Source organism: Poeciliopsis prolifica, unplaced genomic scaffold (assembly GCF_027474105.1).
Source record: "Poeciliopsis prolifica strain line A6 unplaced genomic scaffold, Auburn_PproV2 SCAFFOLD018, whole genome shotgun sequence".
NCBI lineage: Eukaryota > Metazoa > Chordata > Actinopteri > Cyprinodontiformes > Poeciliidae > Poeciliopsis > Poeciliopsis prolifica.
Window position 1 is genome coordinate 7,992,241 of NW_026562393.1, and position 21,104 is coordinate 8,013,344.

Consider the following 21,104-nt stretch of genomic DNA (forward strand, 5'->3'; position numbering starts at 1 on the left):
ATAGTTTAATATAGTTATCATGCAGTCTAGAAAAAGCATAGCATTTTTCTCATGTCTAGATCCATATGGAAAGCAAAAATGTTTATTCCTTTGTCCATCTCCCATTTCTTTATCCATTCGCCTTTGCGTCTTTCCCTTTTGTATCTGTGTCCCTCCTGTCATCCATCTTTTTTTTTTCTTGTCAATTTTTCTAAATTTTTTTTTTCTGTCCTGTGAATTCATCTTCTAATCCATTAGTTTATCCATCCATGTGGCCCATTTATCAGTATCTGTCAACTCATTCATTGGTCCACTCCTCCATCTGTTTATCATCCATTTATCAATCCAAATCTTCCTCCATTATCTCTCCGTTCATCTATTTCTCCATTTTCCTTAAAACTATCACCCCTGTCTATTTAACATCTTTGTGCATTCATTCATTTATTTGTCATCCTCCTGTCCTTCATCTTTATAATCTGTGGTGGTAAAACTTCTGTTTGAAAATCTGAGGTATGTCCATAGTGATAATTATGACTGGCTAATATTAGGTTGTGATGTGTGGAATCAACTGGAAAAATGTTTGAGAATCTTTTGGAAAGTCATCACTTAAAACCTTCCTCATCATTGAATCTCTTTTTATTCTTTATGCTTCAGGCAACTGAAATGTTGGTCCACAACGCCCAGAACCTGATGCAGTCTGTGAAGGAGACCGTCAGAGAGGCAGAGGCGGCCTCCATTAAGATCCGGACAGATGCAGGTTTCACTCTCCACTGGGTCAGAAAGACCCCCTGGTACCAGTAAGAGACGAGTCATCAGTCCTCTGGTTGGTGCTGGTTCTGCCCTGCTGTTCACGGGGACGATGAATGGACAGACATATGATTCATCAAAGCAACGATTACACTGCCCCACGCCTATATATGGGCAAAGTTTCTCCCTCATATGTCCTGTCTGTAGCGGTTGCTGTTCTGATATAATATAAAATGTGGGACTGTTAGTTTGAAATATATTTTAGGGGTTATGATAAAGAATTCTTGAAATATGCATATTTATATAATGATCAGAGGTTAGATTTCATATCATGTGAGGGTAATTATGTATGGGCTTTTCTAGATCTAGACCACATTAAATTAAATTGAATTAAAGAACATTTTTATATCTTCATACTGAATATTTTATTATCACAATTACTTCTGCTTTGCTTGGATAAGCACATGAACTTAAGGAGTTGTTACAAGTACAGCAGAGGTATTTGCTCAGTGCAGATGCTTCCGTTTGATATTCTGTGCTGCATGAAGCGAAAGAGAAATGCTGGTGTTTGTTTCATTTTGTGTTGAAGCAGTCTAGAGTTCTGCCAAAGATATTTCATCCACACTGTTTAATGCATGAAATTTAGGGAACAAGTTTCTGATTTGACCCATTCAAGTCATTCTAGATTGCATTAATATAACATCTATTAAACAGCCTTGTGCTACTTTATGTAGCCTAAAAGCCATTTGTTTACTGTTCCTGGCATGCTATGAGAGTTTGAATGAAACCTCCTGCTTTTGTTTTTGGCACACCTGTTCACTTTTGTGTGTGTGTGTGTGCACAATTCTTGAAAAAAGTTAATTTATATAGCAAAAAATTAGCACCACTTCATAAAGCACAATAACTGCAGCTAAGTTAATCTAAGTTGTCTTGATACACTAAACAGAACTGATCACCTTTTGTGGTAATTCTGTATTAAATATTTTAAAATGTCTGAAGCTTTTTTTTTTTCTTTTTTGTGAAAGTTTACTTTGGGCGTCTAACTGATGTGCCTTGTTTTGCGATTAATATTTTCATTTTCAGATATTTTGTATTGTTTGTACAAGTTGTCAGTGCTAATTTGTTCGGAACACTTACTGTACAGGATTCTTCTTTAAAGCCTTTTTCAAGTACTCACAAAATACTTTATGCAAACCATGTTTCCCCTCAACAAAACAAATATGCAACTTGGTTGGGATATAATGGGTCTGAAAGATAATTTTGCCTTAGCATTGTTCACAATTTTGTAATAAAGCATTTTATAACACTCAGTTTGTTTTTGTTTTGTTGAAAAGAATGAAGTCTTTTTGCTCTGATGCTATCAAGTCAGTCAACCAAAGCATCTCGACGCAGGAGTGCAAACAGTTTCTTCCTGATTTACAACCCACCTCTGTGGCACCGTCTGTTCCCTGGGAGACATAATTATTGCATGGCTGAGTTTTAAGACAGTCGGCTTAGAAAAAGCAATAATTCAATAAGAATAGCGGTAGTGAAGGCTTTAAAGACTTGCCCAACAAACATTAAGCTTAGTAGATAAAGGCTACCCATGTTCTAAGCATCACAGAATCAAAGATGCATTTATAAAAGCTTTCTGAAACTTTTAGTTCCAATATAAACGGAACAACCAAAGAGCAAAGGTTTCCATATGGTTAACCACAACTTTCACAATGTAACCTTCAGGAAACCATTCCTAAATGTTGTCTGTTAGTTTCAACATTCATAATGTAACTGAACTATAAATAAACCTAAATATTCTTATGTTCCTGTTTCTCAAAAGATTGGATAGCAGCCTCGTTTCCGTCAATCTGTCCGAGAGGCTGCAATGTTGCTTACCTCCGTCAATTGTATGTTTGTGAATGACTATCATATAAAGAGCTTTCTAGTCTCTAGACTTGATAAAAGTGCTATACTAGTGTAGGTAATTTACTATTTGTTAGTGGTAACTGCAGGGGATCATTGAAGAATGTTCTTAGTTTCTACGGTTAGACACCACTACTCAACATAAACATTGGTGAAACCTTCTAAGGTCTAAAAGAAATCATTCTCAGACTATTTTCAGTATTGACTGTATGATCTCCAGGAAATGTTCTGTTATGGTTTCCTAAAGGAAGCTAAAGGTTTCACCACATAACCATCAAAGAAATCTTTCTCTAGCTTCACGTTGCAACCTTCAGGGGACATTTTTTGCTGCTGCTCACGTTCTTACTAAAACCAGGAAGATAGAGCACATAACACCAGTTTTAAAGTTCCTCCACTGGCTCCCTGTACCTGAGAAAATAGACTTTAAAATACTGTTGTTAGTATACAAATCACTAAACGGTTTAGCACCACAAACATTAAAGATCTGCAACCCTCCAGACCTCTCAGGTCTTCTGGTTCTGGTCTGCTCTGCATCCCCAGAACCAGAACCAAACGAGCAGCTTTCAGCATCTATGCACCACAAATTTGGAACAAACTTCCAGAAAACTGTAAAACAGCTGAAACACTGACTTCCTTTAAAACTGAACTAAAAACCCACCTGTTTAGAGTTGAATTTGAAATGTAATCAATTATAAATTTAATGATGGAACTTAACATAATGTCATGTTTTGATTGTTGATTCTATGTTGCATGACTTTTGTGTTTATGATGTGAAGCACTTTGAAATGCCTTGCTGCTGAAATGTGCTATTCAAATACAATTTGATTGATCGATTGATTTTGCAAAGGCTGTTGACAGTGTGACTGTAGCACTACAAGGGAACATTTTTTCCTGTAAGATTTTGCAGCAACTTCAGCAGTGATTATGTGCAGCTTTTTTTTTTTAGAGTTCAAAGAAAGAAAAACAACGCATGCATAAGTTTTGCTTGTGAATCCATACTCCCAGCACCGTCAAATGTTAAAACGTTTCATCATCAGCTTGGAATGGGCAATCTTTGCAGGGGAACTTGATGGAATTCAGCTACTTTTGTCTCTCCGCAAAGCGAGTAAGCACAATCATTCCCCAACCACAAATAAACTCTTATTTCCCCCCTGTTTATTTTTCACGCGGTCGAACAATTTGTCCTTTATGGTTTGATGGGGAGGAAGCGGCAGCTTCCTGCTACTCTTCCCCGCCAGAGAGGAAAAGAAAAGAGGCTGTGGAGATTCACCATCAGCAACGGACGCGTTGAAGAGAGATGGCTGAGGAAGAAACAGCCACGTCGACTTGGAAGATGAAGACGGCGTTGAGGTAAAAAAAAAAAAAGAACGAAAGGAAGAAAAGAGACGGGGTTGTTTATTGTGAAGCGAAATGATGCGCCGAGCTCCGCGCTGCTAGCCGCTGCCTGCTGCTAGCCGTTGGTTGCAGCTAGCGCCTCTGGTGTTGTGTTAACTGACAGCTGGAGCTGCGGGGAGAAAGCGCTTCGACCAGCCGTTTTCCTCCTCTGTACCCCCCGCTCTCATTTAGTCTCTTCATGTACACCGCTTATCGGGTCGTGACGAAACAAGCCACAGCGAGCAGACCGCCGTGATTTCATGGTTTCACAACATGACTGGAACACGGAAAAAAAAAAAAATGTCGCTGCATACATCCAACCTCTAACTGTCCTTTAAAGAAGAGTTTTTTAATGAGAACGAATCAGGAGGAACTAAGTATGTTATTTTGACAGTGACGAATTGTTGACAGTGTTAAACAAGCCAGAAATAAACTTGTTGGATTAGTAAGAAGTTAAGGCAGTGTTTGAATCACGTCTTGTTCAAGAAAAAATAACCGGCAGCGTTTATATTTAACGGCGGAACAATTATATTCGGAATGACTGTTTAACTGTCAGCAGTAAATCAATAAACAAACGATGAGGTTTTTGATTTGTTTACAAATGAAACAAATCAATAAAGTGAACCATGCCGCGTTCAATTGACCTGGGAAAGCTAGTTATCAGCCGCAAACTCTTCTCTGAGGTTTACACTGGCGAGAGTAAGTCGTTAAGTATGTACTTAAAGAACCATTGTTTTAGAAAATATGTAATAATAATAATAATTATTATTACAATTCTTAGGTATTGTGTTTTGTAATTTTGCGGAATAACCTTTTAATGGGAGCTAACAAGTTTTTGGTGGAGATGCACAGAACAGGCTGATAACTATTTCTGATTTTTTTGAAGGTCTAATGTGCAGATACGGATTTTGACCAATGATGCATACACAAGAAAATAAATGTTTTTTTCTTTGATGAAAGTGTGGATTATAAATACAACAGAAATTTAAAAAATCCCAGTTTATGCATCATGTGTATGCCCCAAGCCTACACATGATTATGCTTGTGAATTTATGAATCAAAAGTGGGGAAACTATGAATTAACATCTCTAGATTTATATCTCTTAAATACATTATTAATTGACATATGATGAGCCAATGGCTCTGCATACACTATTTCATACATCTTACAATTATATTGGCTAATGTAACAGGGTAGACCATGTTACATTGCAAGTTCTCGTTTTCTTCATTGACCTCAAATGCAGCACTGAAAGCCCAACAATATTTGCCCCATGTGTAGCCAATCACAAGCCAAGAAGGTCACCGAAGACCAGCCCACTCTGTTCACCAACATTAGGGTTGGTCCAAAGTGGAGCTCTAGTTCCTGGACTCAGAAAGCACATTGGTTTTGTCAGAGAGGGGGAAAGCTGTTGATCATTTAATATTCTGGAAGAATTTTCTGACATCATGCCAACTCCAAGGTGAGATCCAAACCAGGAAATACTCTGCAAAGGGCAGTTGAGCTATTAAGATTGATGTTTTGAGGAAATGCTTTTACTCTATCAGCTGTGTTTTGCTTAGTTTAATTGAAAAATACTGTTTGGAGAAATATTGTATACGTTCACCAAAATAATTATTAACCCTTGTATGTCCTAAACAGATATTTGCTGTTATTATGTTGCTTATTTAAAGTGGGTTAGTTAACCTGTTATCCTATCAAGAGCAGACTTTGCCCACTATATCTCATTGCTGTGAATTTGTAGATAAAATTGATGTGCAAGCAAAAATTCACAAACTAAAACACATAACATACATGTGCATGTTTTGGTAGCTATAAATTCACACATGTTGCTGACATAATGATAGCAGATGCAATTTTGGTGAAGCAGTAAAACAGGGGTGCGCTCCTGACTGAAATTTCTGTTATTTAAGACAACAAATCCCAACCAGATGATTTCCTGTTTCACAGCGATGCACAGATTGCTCGTTTCCTCCACTCTCTCCTAGCCTAGCCACTATGTGGGAGTCTGCAGATTACAATATGTTTTTGTTCCCTCTTTCACAGTGAAAACATGCTGTTTGGGATGGGAAATCCCTTGTTGGACATCTCAGCTGTGGTGGACAAAGATTTCCTTGACAAGTGAGTGTCTTTAGCTGCTTTGATTTTACTTATACATTACCAAAAACTCACTAACACAATAAAGTTATTGACCATCCCTGTTCCCTTGTCTTTGTGAAAGGTTTGGACTGAAACCAAACGACCAGATCTTGGCTGAAGACAAACACAAAGCCTTGTGAGTCAGACACACCGGGGGAACCACATGGTCTCCTATAGCGTAACGTATCTTGCTAAAATTATGGCAAACCAAATAAGGGTTACACTCGTCATTCATACCCCACTAACATCTTCTCACTGTTTGCTGTGCTCAAAATAGCATGGTTATAAATTCACCATGGTGCAACTTAGCTTTAAGGCTTGGCACTACCTAATATTTTGAAGTCTGACACTACAACCCTCTCAGTATAAATTGTAGGATTTTGTTTGGATTTTAATGTGTATGTTTTGTTTCATGCTTAATTCACGGAAACGGTTTTCCAAAGCATGTCTGTTCCCCTTCCAGACCTGCATTTTCCAGGCAGATGTAGAGTCACTTTTTAAGCTTTATCAAAACTATGCCCGCATTTTCCTGAGTGCAGATCGTCACACCTTTTGAAATGGAAGGTAAACAAGAGCGACATGAACAAACTCAGACATCTGATTTTCAGCTGACCTTATGCCAAACTTTGTCTTCTGTTTGAAGGCGTACAGGTGATTTCTTTTTCTTTAAAAGATACATTTTCCTTCAAAATTTTCAAAACAAAGAGTACCATCTTGAAGTTTTGGAGAAATAACATAATTGTCCTAATGTTGATACATGGATTCATTTCAATTATAGCCTGCCAGAACTGAATACATCTGTTGTATTGTAACAGTTTACATTGCCATGTTCAAAGTTCTGCAACAGACATTAAACAAGCTTCAACCTGACTTAAGGTTGAGTTTTGTCCACTGCCCTGGCAAAGGGGTGAGTGTGCTTGAATGCATAGTTGTTTTCATAAAAAAGTGTAACTCCAGGTTTTTGTTTGTTTGTTTCGCTTCTGTAGAACATATCATGTTGATTTTCTTTTCACTCCTGGGTTGTTAACTGGGATATTTAGTTAACATTTTACTATGTATCTATGGGTACATAGTTGGTACATACGTAACCATTTCCATCAGTATGTTTGCAACTAAAAGGTTGAAGAAGTCTTGAGGAATCTCTTAAGGTATACCCATGATGACATTCTGCTTTATGTATTACATTGGTAATGAGAAATCTTTTTATTGTGGTTCACCTTTTGCACTGAGAGGAAGCAGGATTACTTTCAAACGACTCTGTTTCTTGGACTAGTATTGCTCTTGGCAGCTTCGCTTCTTCGTGTGTTCAATATTTATAATGGGTGCCAGTCTAGTTTACGCTTTTCAAATTACAAATTATAAAGTATTTTTATTTTATTTGTCTGTTAAGATTGCTTGATTTGTTGTCTAGTGCAAACTACATGCCTAATTAGAAATACATTTAAGGAGAAGAAGAAGTTAATGTGTTCTGTACTTACTTTCTGGTGGTGTTTCTCAAATGTTTGATTTGTGTCTTTTTTTGAAGCTTTATTTATCACATTTTACTCAACTTGTAAAGTAAAACTGCCAGTATAAAATATGCCTCCAGCACACTTACTAGAGTGCAACAGATGAATCTTTTTCTTTCACTGAGCAAGTGTCAAATGTCCCTTGTGAGTACATTCCTACCCCTCACAGCTGCACATTTGTATATCAGTTAAATGTGAAAACCCCAGTCTTTATGACCGTGCATATGTAACATTAGCAATAGCACACAAACCTCAGCACCCCTCGCAATAATTAAGAATATGTAAAAATCTGTCTTTTGTTTGATCTGGGAAAATAGAAAAATATTCTGACATAAAATAAATGTAACCGAAGCATATCTTAATTTTTAGATTGGTCACAGTGTCTGATGTTTTTTATTTAATGTTGTGGTCTGTAACATTCTGTTTCCCTGTGATATAAGTATAAATGTTACGCGGCTTGGAGCCCTATATGATAATAGGGAAATTCACCATGTCTCTAGTCTGCGCAACAATTGGAAAGTCAAAACAACTGGAAAAATTATACAAAAAAAACTCGCCAAACTTTAAAGGTCTCTTTTTAGAAAGCTAAATGAAGGAAGTCACCGTGTCAACTTTTAGACTGCTAAATTACAATTGATTTGTACCAGTTGGCATCAGGTTGTTTATACTTGTCCACTTCGCCTCCTGAACTGTCACTTTTTCTTATCCTCAGTAGCCTCGACTTTTGCACTAAGTAATTGAAAACTTCATCCTTCTTGTGGGAGTTTACCAGCAGCTGTGGTATACTTTTGTCTGAACATATTTATAGCAGAGCTTTAAACTTGTCCTTCAATCCACAAGTGATGGTGAACCATTTCGCTTGGCAGTTTTGCTATAAACACATTTACTTTGGTCGTGTTTACCTAAAATGCCCTGCCGTGTGCCCCATTTTCTATATTTGATTCACTTGAAGCAGACCGAGACCTATGTTTTTAGACAGACAAGAGTCTACTCTTGTCTCCACCAGTAGATCGTACATTCACACCTTCCCAAAGAAACTAGATATCTCTGGCTGTATATTTAGGGTTTTTCTGCTGGAAAATGAACCTTCACCTCAGTCTCCCATCTTTTATTTCTACTCTGTATTTACGTCCATCCATCTTTTGGTCAGTCATGACCAGCTTCCTGGTCCCTGATGGAAAAAAGCAATCGTGCATCAACCTACTACAACCACGTTTCAAGGAGATGGTGTCTTCAGGATGACCTGCAGTGTTTTAGGTTGCATGGTGTGTTTCATTTAGCCCAAACAGTTCAGTTTTGGATTTGACCACGGCATCTTCTTCCATTTGTTCCCTTTTGTCCAGTGAACTGCTTTTTCTTTTCTTAATAATTGGAGTTGTGGAGTGCCAAACTAATGTTGTGGCCACATGGGGACGTTGTGTTCTAAAACAGGAAAGTTTTAACCATTCTTGGCCTGCATCCCGACAAACACAATGGTTGTAATGTGACAAAATGTGAAAAAAGGGATCAAAAAGGCAAATAAATACTTTTGCAAGATCCCGTATACAGTTCATGGGCATATCAGTACATCAGCGCTACAAAAGGCTACCTTGTCAGGTCTTGTTACTCCACAAAAGGACACACGTGACCTTGGGCAGCAGAGGCAGCACAAAGCAGCATCATCAGCAGTGTTGTTCTCCTTCAGCACAAAGGCTGCGGTGTTATCTTTAGCCCCACAGACACTGTTCTCTGTACATTCTGCACAAGGTCAGGGCAGGATTAACAAGCAGCTTTGGTGGTTAATTCCTGTCACAATACATTTCAGTGCATATCCTCACCAATTCAACACAAAGGAGCATGCACTCTCATCTCTATCAGGTTACCTTACTGTGAACATGCAGTGTTTATTCCTTTTTATTTCGATTCTTGGATAAAACCCAGAGCGTTCACTCTTTGGCGGCTTGATAAATGAGACTTGGTGTTACATTATGTAATCTACTAAGTAGCTCATCTCAGAAAGATGAACTATAAACGATATCCTGACAAATGGGTTAATTACAAAAAAAAAGCTCTCAATAGGCTTACAACTTCTCTCAACTAACACTTCTCTCAACTAGTTGTTGCACAACTGAATCTAGTGTAACACGATTCACAAGCTACCCCCTCCCCTCCGCCTCTCTTTCTTCCCATCACCCTGGTGGGAAAGATCATTGGATGCAGTGCACTGTGGCCGTTCCTGAATTCAATTATCTAGTCGCAGCAGAGCCCATATAATCCTGTTGTGGCTGAGAAATTGCCTGCTATACAGTAGAAAGCATCTATGTCCCTGTTAGTACTGGCTGGGGAGTTGGTGCTTTATTTTTTTTCTTCTGCTTCTGTTTCTTGTGTTTGTGTTCAGAGTAAGCCCCGGCAGCTGTGTAGGCTTTTGTGTTTTGATAGCTGATTAATCGTGCGAAAAAGTGCTGCTTTTACTTTCTCAGCAATCATATATATATATATATATATGATTTTGAGTTTTCTATTGATGAATGAAAATAAATAGCTATATGCTATTTTATGGATTGCCTTAACACCTCAGCAGACTGATTGCCTCCATGCAACACTCCATTGATGCAGTAATTCTTGCATGCCCTGATCAAGTGTTGAGTTAATACACTGTGGAGCACATTGACATTTCTCTATTTAAAAATATTATTATGTTTTGGTTTCATGTAATATTCCAATTTTTAGAAAAGCAGAATTTGGGTTTTAAATGTGCTTTTCAGACCTAATCACTTGAAATCATCTGTGTGTAATAAGTGTATATAATATGCTATTTCATTTTGATGCAGAAGCAACTCTGTCTGCCTATTATTATACCATACTGCTTACATTAGTTCCATGATCTTGTTTTAGTAGCTGTGTCGGCCATGCTCTGTCTTCTCTTTTCTCTACACAGTATCTCCAGTGTGGTTTCCAAGCTGCCCTTTAAGGGCAACTCTTTTTCAGCAGATGCTGGTTTTTCAATGTAGGTTTTGAGCTCAAGGTCGGAAACCAGCTCAACCAAAATGCTGCGTATGACTTCCTCTCCTTGTGAGAACCCTGCTTTTTCAGACAATGATATTGTCAGATGTGAGACTATAACTTGTTTTGGGTTGACATATTTCACGCGAACTTGTCACCATCCTTGACTTAATTGTTTATCAGCATAATTAACTACAATCAGTAGTTAATTATTTTGTTTTAATTATGAAGCTAACTAATCAGAAAACTCTCAAGCATCTCATTCAGTTTTATTTTTGCATACAATTTTTCAAAGATTTTATGAATTGCGAGTCTGACGTATTATAAAGCTTGATCAAACAAAAATAACTATTAGAGACTTTTGTGTGAAGGCTTCAGAGGTGGAGAACCTGTGCAGACTTGATAGGAAGATGGATTGATTGCCCTTTTCTGACCCATAGTGGAAGAATTGGTGGAGGCTGCACAATACTTGAGATGCAGCCAGAGCAGCCGCTTTTACAAAGCATTTACTAGGATAGGTTTGAAAACAAGTATACACTACTTTGTGTTTGACATATTAAATTGCTCCTCCACTTCAAGTTTTGTTGGATCACGCTCGCACAGTGCGAAGTATTGCATTAGTTAGCAGAGCAGAGTATAAAATTTACTTTATTTGTTAAAGCAGTGACAAAAAGGCCAAATTTGCGCAAATATGAAAAGGTAAACAGGCAAAATGACCAGCATCTGTTAATATATTTTAGGAAAGGAAATTCCCTGACAAAGTTTAGATGTCATGTGAAACTGACATTGTTTTCGCTTTTTATTTAATGTAAACATATGTCTCCTGCGGCGCTGCTGATCATTTTCAACCTTCCACTTGCATACTTATTGTATGCACATTGTGTCTCCAGCAGGTGGCATCAGCTGCCTGCTGTTTCTACCTCCAACTAGCTCTCCACAGCGAGCTACATAATGGAAACATTCCTGTTTCTGCTCTAAATCAGAGTGCAGGTAAATAAACTTTTTATTTCAGGGTGACTATTTATCATAAGTAGTTCTGAACCAGAGGGTATTTCATAATGTAGCATGGACCCAAGCCCTCCTGGGATTGTTAACCATGTCATATTAGAGCTAATAATTATTAGTGTGTCAAATTAGTGAGTCATTGTTATAGTGATTGTATTTTCACCTCGCAGAGAAAGTGTGTGTGTGTGTGTTTCTGAATATTGGTGCTGCTCAAACATTTGCTTTATGACTCCCTTTGTCCAATGATAATTAATTGTTTACTTTCTCATCTCGGGATGATGGCGTGACTCTTTTCAGAGGTTGTTTGCTCACAGCAATTAAGTTCATCAGTGCTCATCCTCTCTCCTCCTCCCGCTCTGTAATCCCCTCTCCCTCCACCCCCATCCTCCATCCTTTTCTCTGTTTCTCTGTGCTAAATGCAGATTAGCAGCGTCACAATCACATCCAGAATGAGAGTAAACTCCTCATTATGCCGTGTGACCCTCTGCTGCATGAATAATTCAGCGCCGCAGCGTTAGTGGCTGGCTGTTATTAGCATTCCGGATGGCGAAGCAAAGAGTGAAGGGGGATGGAGGTGGGGGGAAGGATGGAGGGGGGGGGGCAGGGGGGGACGATCGTATCACTGACGGGGGCTGACTCAGGGGGATCAGCCACTGGATTGAGACACACATCACACACACACATCATCACACGACACAGGAGATCAGTGGAGGTGCCTCTCCACTCAAACACCCCGCTGTCTGTGTACATCTTGCACACCCCTGCTGCTGCTGCTGCAGCTCAATCTGCTTACCGGCAAGGAAACAACAAAGGCCCTCTCTCACTGAGTACATGCTAAACACTCTTGGGTTTGTATGCATGTGTGCGTGTGATGGATTCTGGTATGTAAACACACTTGACTCTACTGACTCTTTCTTTATTTCTTGCATTTTTAATAAATAACGAAGTGAATCGAGAGTACTGGGAACCCCCAGTGGAGCTATCCTGGCTTGTCATGAGATGAAACTCTCCACCTAGTGGGTGCGTGGGTGTGTGTGAGCGTATGTGCAGACATGCAAGATTGCATGCAGAGGCTGCATGTGCCACTTCACTGGATGCACTGATGCCTGACTCAGTGTATAGACACACTACCACAACCACCTCTTATTTTCAAGGTCTCTTGTTGTTTTACAGAGTGCCGATACAGACCTCTTCTTGTGCGGTGTAGGCCAAAGGTCACTAGCCTGCATCCATCAGCCCACCTCCTTATCAAAGAGAAAGCAGAAATTAATTGCACTCGACTGGTAATTGAGACATCAAAACCATGTTCAGCTGCCAGACGTGCCGCTCTTAATGTTTTATTGATAAGCGTGAATTTGACAATTTGGGGCATAAATCCAAGCTGGAAAAAATCTGCATCCTTGTAAATTATAAACAAGTCGTCTTAAAAAAATTTCAGGAAAATGAGGTAAATCTCCATGAACATGTTGTGGGGCTGGTTGATTAAAAACATTTTTTTTATACTTCTTGTTTTTCTTTCTTCTGCATTTAAAGGTTGCACGCTGCATCACGAAGGGGATGGCTGATGCAATCATAATTAAAGATTGTCGTCGCCAGAGCTGCAGATGCCTCTGTTTGGTGGCTGGCAGCTGCCAGCAGGTGGTGCCAGAAGGAAACATCACTAGTCAAAAGGGGGATGTAACAAATGTAATCTACATCTTACTTCTCATCCATCACCTCCTCAACTCCCCACCTTTTAAAGAGCATTTTATAATTAAAACGGGGGGCCGTCTCAGACGCTGAACGTACGGCGCGTTCGTTTCAGAAAAGCATGCTTAGGGCTATTTTTAGTCATCTTTGATTTCCCCCCTAGCTGCCACATTAATGGCAGCAGCTTTCATACATGTGAAGTAGTTCTTATATCATCTGTGCTGATCATTTCTTTACACCTTGCCTGTGCGGGGGTAGAGATTGGGAGGCCTGACTGGTGAGCAGCAACACTCCCAGTGTGTTTAAAGTTCACACAGGGCCATATGGTCCCCACAGCAGGGGGTGTTGGTGGAATTATTCACACGGAGCGCTCTGAATCACCCAGATCCTGGTATCAACCACCGAGATAAGGGGGAACGTCTCAAAGGCTTTGTGCTCCGGCTTCAAATCTCAATCCTCGAGAGAACGCCAGAAGCCCCCATCCTTCCTTACACACGCTCCCTCTTCCCACTCCTCTCCCCCAGTGTGTCCCTCTTTCTCTCTTTCATATCCTCTATCTCTATCTCTCACTCAAACACACACACGCCTGCACTACATCCACACGGCAGAGTGTGACAAACAACGCCACCCTCTGCAGCGTGAAGCCAAAAACCTGTGACATTTTAGAGGAAATAATATGAACTCATTCTCCGTGAGCAGATTTCACCCCCACCATCTAAATCCTTGAGCGCAGCCTAATTAAGTACAAACAGCAGTTCTCAGCTAATGCCAACAAATGGGCTGTTGCTGCTGCCGGATCGGTCGATTATTAAAGGGATGCACATTTGTTGTTTCTGCATTCTAATGCAATTACTCACCGATTATGACCATGTAATTGTGCAGCCATTAATTGTGCATCCAGTCTCTGTTACAGCAAAGCCATTTTTCCCCCCTTTTGTTGCGGCAGGACTTTTTTCGGCTCAATGTTCCTAAATGCAGGTGCATCTCAATAAATTACATCACTGAAAAGCTATTTTGTTTTTGTAATTTAATTCCAAGTGGAGCTAATTCATTACACACAGAGGGATATATTTCAAGTTTTTTGTTATGACTAACAGCTAAGGGACTCAGTGTTTGCTTGTCGAGCAATTAAAATGGTACACACTACCAATGAAAAAGGATTTTTAATGCAGAAATGCCAGAAGATCATACTGAAAATTATGGTCTTTCGCTGCACAGTTCATCGACTCAGCACTTGGTCTGGGCTCCTTTTTCATGAATTACTAGTCATTGAGAACAGTCAGACTGTGGCACAGATTGCTTTAATTTCAGCCTTTAGCTCATCTGCATTGTTTGTTCTAGAGTCCCACATCTTCCTCCTGACAGCACTACAGAGACTCTCCAGGGGGATTTTGGTCAGGCTGGTTTGCTGGCTAATCAAACACAGGAACACCATGACCATTAAAGCAGGCATTGGTAGTTTTGGCAATGTGGAGAGGTGCCAAGTCCAGCTGGAAAATGAAATCAGCTTCTCCATAAAAACCTTTCAGGAGAGGGAAGCGAGAAGTGCTTTAAAAATTTCCTGGTAGAGGGTTTAAGTAACCTTTGACTTGATCAAACCCAAGTTAATCAACATCAGAATTTGACATGCCTCCCTGAATCATCACTGCTGGTGGAAACTTCACGCTGGATCTCCCGCAGCTTGGTTTTTTTGTCTCTCCATGATTCCTGTGGACTCTTGGTTTCCAAATTAAATTTGAAATTTTCTTTAATCTGAAAGGAAGACTTTAGGCCTTTGAGCAACTGTCCAGACCTTTCACTCCTTACCTTAGTTAAGACACTCCTGATATGTTCTCTCATTCAGAAGTGACTTAAACATCCAGTGCAGATCTTGTGTTTCCTCCAAAACTCCAAAGTAGACTTTGCTTCACAAACCTTACTATTTCACTTTCTACTAGTTTTTAGACCCATCTGGGGACAGCTGCTGTGCATTAGCTTTTGCTGGAAGCACTATGATGCAAACATGGGACTACTGTTCTGTTCAGTTTGCCGGTCGATGTGTGTCTGTACCTATCAAATAAACTTAAATTAATGCAACATTTATTCCTATGTAGGTGTTTGTTTACTCTAACCCAGTTTTTCCTTCCTCTCAACTTAATATTCCTGGATTCTACATTTGTCAACTTTACCAAAACTGCAGGGCACACCTTGTGAAACTTGTGAATTTGTTTCACAAGATAGCAGGAGAGTGAGCTTTACTAACCTGTTAAACCTGAACGTGCTTCTTCTGAACATTTTCTCCTTCCATTTAACTTTCCATAAATATGCTTTTATAGTAGACTTTATGCACACACTTTTACATTTTTTGACTTACCCTAAGTATGGAGGATGGACTACAACTGCCATAGGATAACATTTCCGTATTCATAGTCTTGCTGTATTGCTTTTTTGTAATATTCCTATTGTCTGAGAATCTAAAGTTTTGGGCTTTCATTACTGTTTTGCCATAATCATCAAAACTGCAGCAATTCTTTATAATGTGTGAGTTTCACTTTCTGCATTCAAGTACAGAAATACACTTTTCCAATTTTTCTAATTGAATGAGATGCATTGCAGGCCCCGGTACCTTAATCATGTCAACATCATAGAGCTTTTGTACAAATCAACATTCACTTCACTTTATTAGAAGATGTCAGAAAATGAGGAACAAGGCCTCAGTCAATGTTTGAATCGTGACTCATTTGTGTTCAGCGCTTTTATGCGCCTCAGTCTTCGCCGTCTACTCCCATCATGCCCTAATGTTCCAGTGATAAGAATGCCCTATTCATTCTGCGTTCCTCATCGGTTACTACAGAGAGAAAGAAAGAAAAAAAACACAGAAGGAGAGAGAGAGAGAGACTCTACAGGCATTGAATAAAAAGCACATCTTTTTCTAAGAGGCAGCATGAGCATGGTAGAAGATAATTATTGATTTGAAATAAGAAAAGATAAGGCTCAACCTTGAGCAGCTCAGCGATAGTGCACAGAACAGAATAATTAATGGGCCTGTCTTGTGTCGGGACAAGCTTTCACACTGAGACGAGCGTATTGATTTTAAACAGATAAACTGCGTAACCCTTTGTGAAGGGTTTGACAAACAATTTAATTGGGGGGAAAAAACAACAATATTCCTCACCCTTTCCATCTCCCTTTCATCACGGCCCTGAGCTGTTTTTTCTCCCCTCCGCCTGACCTATGGAAACAATTACTGCACATCAGGCCTTGTTCTGCCTCCAGACTACCAAGCGAGGCTACTGGAGGATGTATGCACTGATTGGGGAATCTAATCAATGGTGGAACTTGTCTCCGCTCCAGATGCCTGTGTTGAAACTGGGATTACCAAAGTCTTTTAGCTGCCTCTGTCAGATAGAGAGAAGATGGATCTGCCTGTTTAAAGGTACCTGCCTGCTATAGTTGAAGCAGAGATAATTTAGTGCTCCTGTATGACCCACCTCCTTCCTAATACCCCAAGGAGAGCACCAAAACCCCCATTTCCCTCTAACCTTTCCTCTTGTCCTCCCCTGATTAGCGATAGTCGCCGTTTGATCATGTTTTCCTGCCTGTCCTTGTGATTTGTAAGCTGTTTAAACGCGAACGAGGCAATTAAATGGGGAATGAACGGTGCGTAGGAGAGTGGGTGCCGCTGTGATCATTAACAGCGAATTACCCTGGTGTGCACTCAAACACTCGGGAGGACTTTCAGGCAGACCACTCCGGAGAATCCAGATCCAATCTTACCATTGATTAACAGAGACTTGTTCTTCCTGCGAAATCACTCGACTGGGATTTTAGGGCACTCATCTGGTCTTATCGAGATAGGCTAACATCAAAGGCGAATGAAGAGGGAGTCGGTAAATGGGCTCACTTTGCCCTCCATGTAAGAGACTTTAAGGAGCAAATCTTGAATTATTGCCTCATGTAAATAATATACTTTGCTTGTTTTTCTTGTTCTTCTTTTTTAAGGGGGGTTAAAAGGAACTCATGAGTGACTCAAAGCAGAGAACACTCAAAGTACTTCGGAAGCTCTCATATTTCCCTTGATGGGAAACAACGTTGGGGGCTCCGTCCCCAGGAATGTAAACAGCAGAATGATCCTGACTTGTTTGATCTGCCCCACAGTTACAGATGTCTTAAGTTCAGAAAGAACCGTAGTACTACACTGCAAAATCCTCTGCATAAAAATATTTTATGCAGTCTTATTACTCTAATTGGGATATGATTCTGATTTAGCCTGCAGCACCCTCCACATGTATTGGCCCACCTGGTAAAGATGTCAAAAAAACGCATTAAAATAAATGAATTCGTTCTTTGAGTTGCATAATCTCACCAAAACATTGGCTGCAGTTTTCATACTGTGGTTTTTCTGAGATTTCATGAGCCCAATTTGCTATCCTCTTCATTGCACACGATGGCAAAATAAACTTACATTTTGATCAGGTCTTATATTACCAGTTCCAGTGAATTCAAGGTGTTTTTAAAAAAATTTTTATTGCCGTAAATATGTACAAATGCAGTAGCTTTTAACTTGTGGCAGGTCCTACACTTGGTATTCTTTACCATGGATGGTACTAAAGGATATATCTTCTGTAGTGTTTTTTTAATGGATTAGGCATCAGTACCCATTCCCATTCTGGGAAAATTTTGTCTTATCTATCTCTGATCAAGTTTAGACAAGTAGCTACTTTCTTATAGTCATATATTCTCACCAGTTCTGGTTATTCTGACCCTGTAAGTAAACTAAGACCTTCCACAGGATGCGTCTTTTTAAGCATGAATCAATTCACACTTACCTTGGGGATGATTTTAGGAGAATAGTTGTTTTCTGATGGCTTCTGCTGTGGCAGCAAAACACCAAAACTTTTAATCACAGTTCTATTGCTCAGTAATGCAATAATGCTAATGATTATTATCAACTTAAATTTTCTGATTCTGTCCTTTTACTTCCTTCATCTCAATCTCCACACCATTCATTGTGAGCTTTATCATGTTGGCCACATACTACAGTTAGGGCCAGAAATATTTGGACAGTAACACAATTTTCGTGAGTTGGGCTCTGCATGCCACCGCATTGGATTTGAAATGAAACCTCTACAACAGAATTCAAGTGCAGATTGTAACGTTTAATTTAAAGGGTTGAACAAAAATTCTGATAGAAAATGTAGGAATTGTACACATTTGTTTACAAACACTCCACATTTTAGGAGCTCAAAAGTAATTGGACATATAAACATAACCCAAACAAAAAGTTTTTTCTCAATATTTTGTTGCGAATCCTTTGGAGGCAATCACTGCCTTAAGTCTGGAACCCATGGACATCACCAAACGCTGGGTTTCCTCCTTCTTAATGCTTTGCCAGGCCTTTACAGCCGCAGCCTTCAGGTCTTGCTTGTTAGTGGGTCTTTCCGTCTGAAGTCTGGATTTGAGCAAGTGAAATGCATGCTCATTGGGTTAAGATCTGGTGATTGACTTGGCCATTGCAGAATATTCCACCTTTTTGCTCTCATGAACTCCTGAGTAGCTTTGGCTGTATGCTTGGGGTCATTATCCATCTGTACTGTGAAGCGCCGTCCGATCAACTTTGCAGCATTTGGCTGAATCTGGGCTGACAGTATATCCCGGTACACTTCAGAATTCATCCGGCTACTCTTGTCTGCTGTTATGTCATCAATAAACACAAGTGACCCAGTGCCATTGAAAGCCATGCATGCCCATGCCATCACGTTGCCTCCACCATGTTTTACAGAGGATGTGGTGTGCCTTGGATCATGTGCCGTTCCCTTTCTTCTCCAAACTTTTTTCTTCCCATCATTCTGGTACAGGTTGATCTTTGTCTCATCTGTCCATAGAATACTTTTCCAGAACTGGGCTGGCTTCTTGAGGTGTTTTTGGGCAAATTTAACCTGGCCTGTCTATTTTTGGAATTGATGAATGGTTTGCATCTACATGTGAACCCTTTGTATTTGCTTTCATGGAGTCTTCTCTTTACTGTTGACTTAGAGACAGATAAACCTACTTCTCTGAGAGTGTTCTGGACTTCAGTTGATGTTGTGAACGGGTCCTTCTTCACCAAAGAAAGTATGCGGCGATCATCCACCACTGTTGTCTTCCGTGGACACCCAGGCCTTTTTGAGTTCCCAAGCTCACCAGTCAATTCCTTTTTCCTCAGAATGTACCAGACTGTTGATTTTGCTACTCCAAGCATGTCTGCTATCTCTCTGATGGATTTTTTCTTTTTTTCAGCCTCAGGATGTTCTGCTTCACCTCAATTGAGAGCTCCTTTGACCGCATGTTGTCTGGTCACAACAACAGCTTCCAAATGCAAAACCACACACCTGGAAACAACCCAGACCTTTTAACTACTTACTTGATTACAGGTTAACGAGGGAAAGGCCTTTTGAGTTACTTGCAGCCTTTAGAGTCCATTGTCCAATTACTTTTGGTCCCTTGAAAAAGAGGAGGCTCTGCATTACAGAGCTATGATTCCTAAATCCTTTCTCCGATTTGGATGTGGAAACTCTCATATTGCAGCTGGGAGTGTGCACTTTCAGCCCATACTATATATAAATTGTATTTCTGAACATATGTGTGTCAACAGCTAAAATAACAAAACCTGTGTCACTGTCCAAATATTTCTGGCCCTAACTGTATGTACATACTGTTTGGCATGGAGGGCTGTAATATTGGAATACGAAATTTGCTTTGATTTACTTCGATTTATTTTGCTGTTGAGCTAAATTGAATTACACAAATACACAAAATAATGTCTATATTATAGTTTTACTATTGAAACAGTTTGTCGGCTCGAGGATTTTTGTTGATTCTGAAAAACCCTTAGAATAATGTTATCTGAATATTACAATATACTGTATTTTAATTTAATTTAATCCATTTCACATTGGAAGATATGATAAACAAAATGTGCATTCTGCATTTAGCTGGCAGTATGCTGGACTGCTCTTGTTTTATAACACAGACTAACCATGGAATGCGTGGCATAGTTGAAATTGCTCCTCCATTGAACGACGCCGGCAGCTTTTAAAAGCTGAGGTTAGTAGCTAAGGACATTTTGTTCAAAACAATTTCTTTTTCTCTGGTCCCTCCCATCGCTTAGTCGGCTCAAGCTGCAGTAGATGGAAAGGGATTTTCTACCCCTAAATGGCCATGGGGGCCGTTTACGGTGTCACTACTGTGGGATCACATGATGTTTGAGGGTGTAAAGGTCTCGAGGCAGCTGCTCCTTTTCGGATGGGATTTTTCGAGGCTTCCAAGAGCAGGGCCCCATGCTGTCTGCACTGAAAGGTGGAGCAAATAGTTCTAGTGGGAAAAAAAAGACCCTCAAATCCTCTGAAGCTGTGTGTCTATTTGAAATGGGTCTGGAGTCCCTCGGCTCCCTTCATGTTATAAACACCCACAGTGCTTAAATTCTTCTTTTGTCAAGGAGTCAAAACAGGTGTCTCAGGAACAATTTTTTTTCCTCCGGTTAGCATATATTCCACTTGTGAGAAAAGTTTTTTATTTTTTTATTTTAATTTATTTTATATTATTCAGAGCACTCTGCCCTGGGTAGACTCGTTGCCTTGAGACATGATCTGTAGACTTTCTTTGAACCAGTAAAGGTTACTTTCACACCAGCTCAAAAATCAGCCATGCTTAGTTAAACCAGGTTGAACTAGGGGTATTGAACTTCACTGACTTCTACATGTTGGTAAGCCACGATACACTTTGCATACAGATTACACTTGTCTTTGAACTATATGTACAAC

General features: G+C 39.7%; 2 protein-coding genes across 3 annotated transcripts in view; both read left to right on the forward strand.

The window, feature by feature from the left end:
- Positions 1 to 2,036, forward strand: part of LOC129368132 (vinculin) — a 28,425-nt gene extending 26,389 nt beyond the window's left edge. The window contains exon 21 of the mRNA XM_055042980.1: positions 634 to 2,036. Within this exon, the coding sequence (XP_054898955.1) occupies positions 634 to 780 (147 nt within the window). The 3' untranslated portion in view covers positions 781 to 2,036. The remainder of the gene's footprint in view (positions 1 to 633) is intronic.
- A 1,669-nt stretch (positions 2,037 to 3,705) lies between these two features.
- adkb (adenosine kinase b) overlaps positions 3,706 to 21,104 on the forward strand; it is a 172,978-nt gene continuing 155,579 nt past the window's right edge. Inside the window, exons 1-3 of one of the 2 annotated variants that reach the window (XM_055042995.1) lie at positions 3,706 to 3,975; positions 6,047 to 6,121; positions 6,222 to 6,275. In XM_055042995.1, coding sequence (XP_054898970.1) covers positions 3,923 to 3,975; positions 6,047 to 6,121; positions 6,222 to 6,275 — 182 coding nt within the window. In that variant the 5' untranslated portion in view covers positions 3,706 to 3,922. Of the gene's footprint in view, positions 3,976 to 5,355; positions 5,463 to 6,046; positions 6,122 to 6,221; positions 6,276 to 21,104 lie in introns of those variants that run through there. The other variant, XM_055042996.1, reaches the window with a different exon arrangement.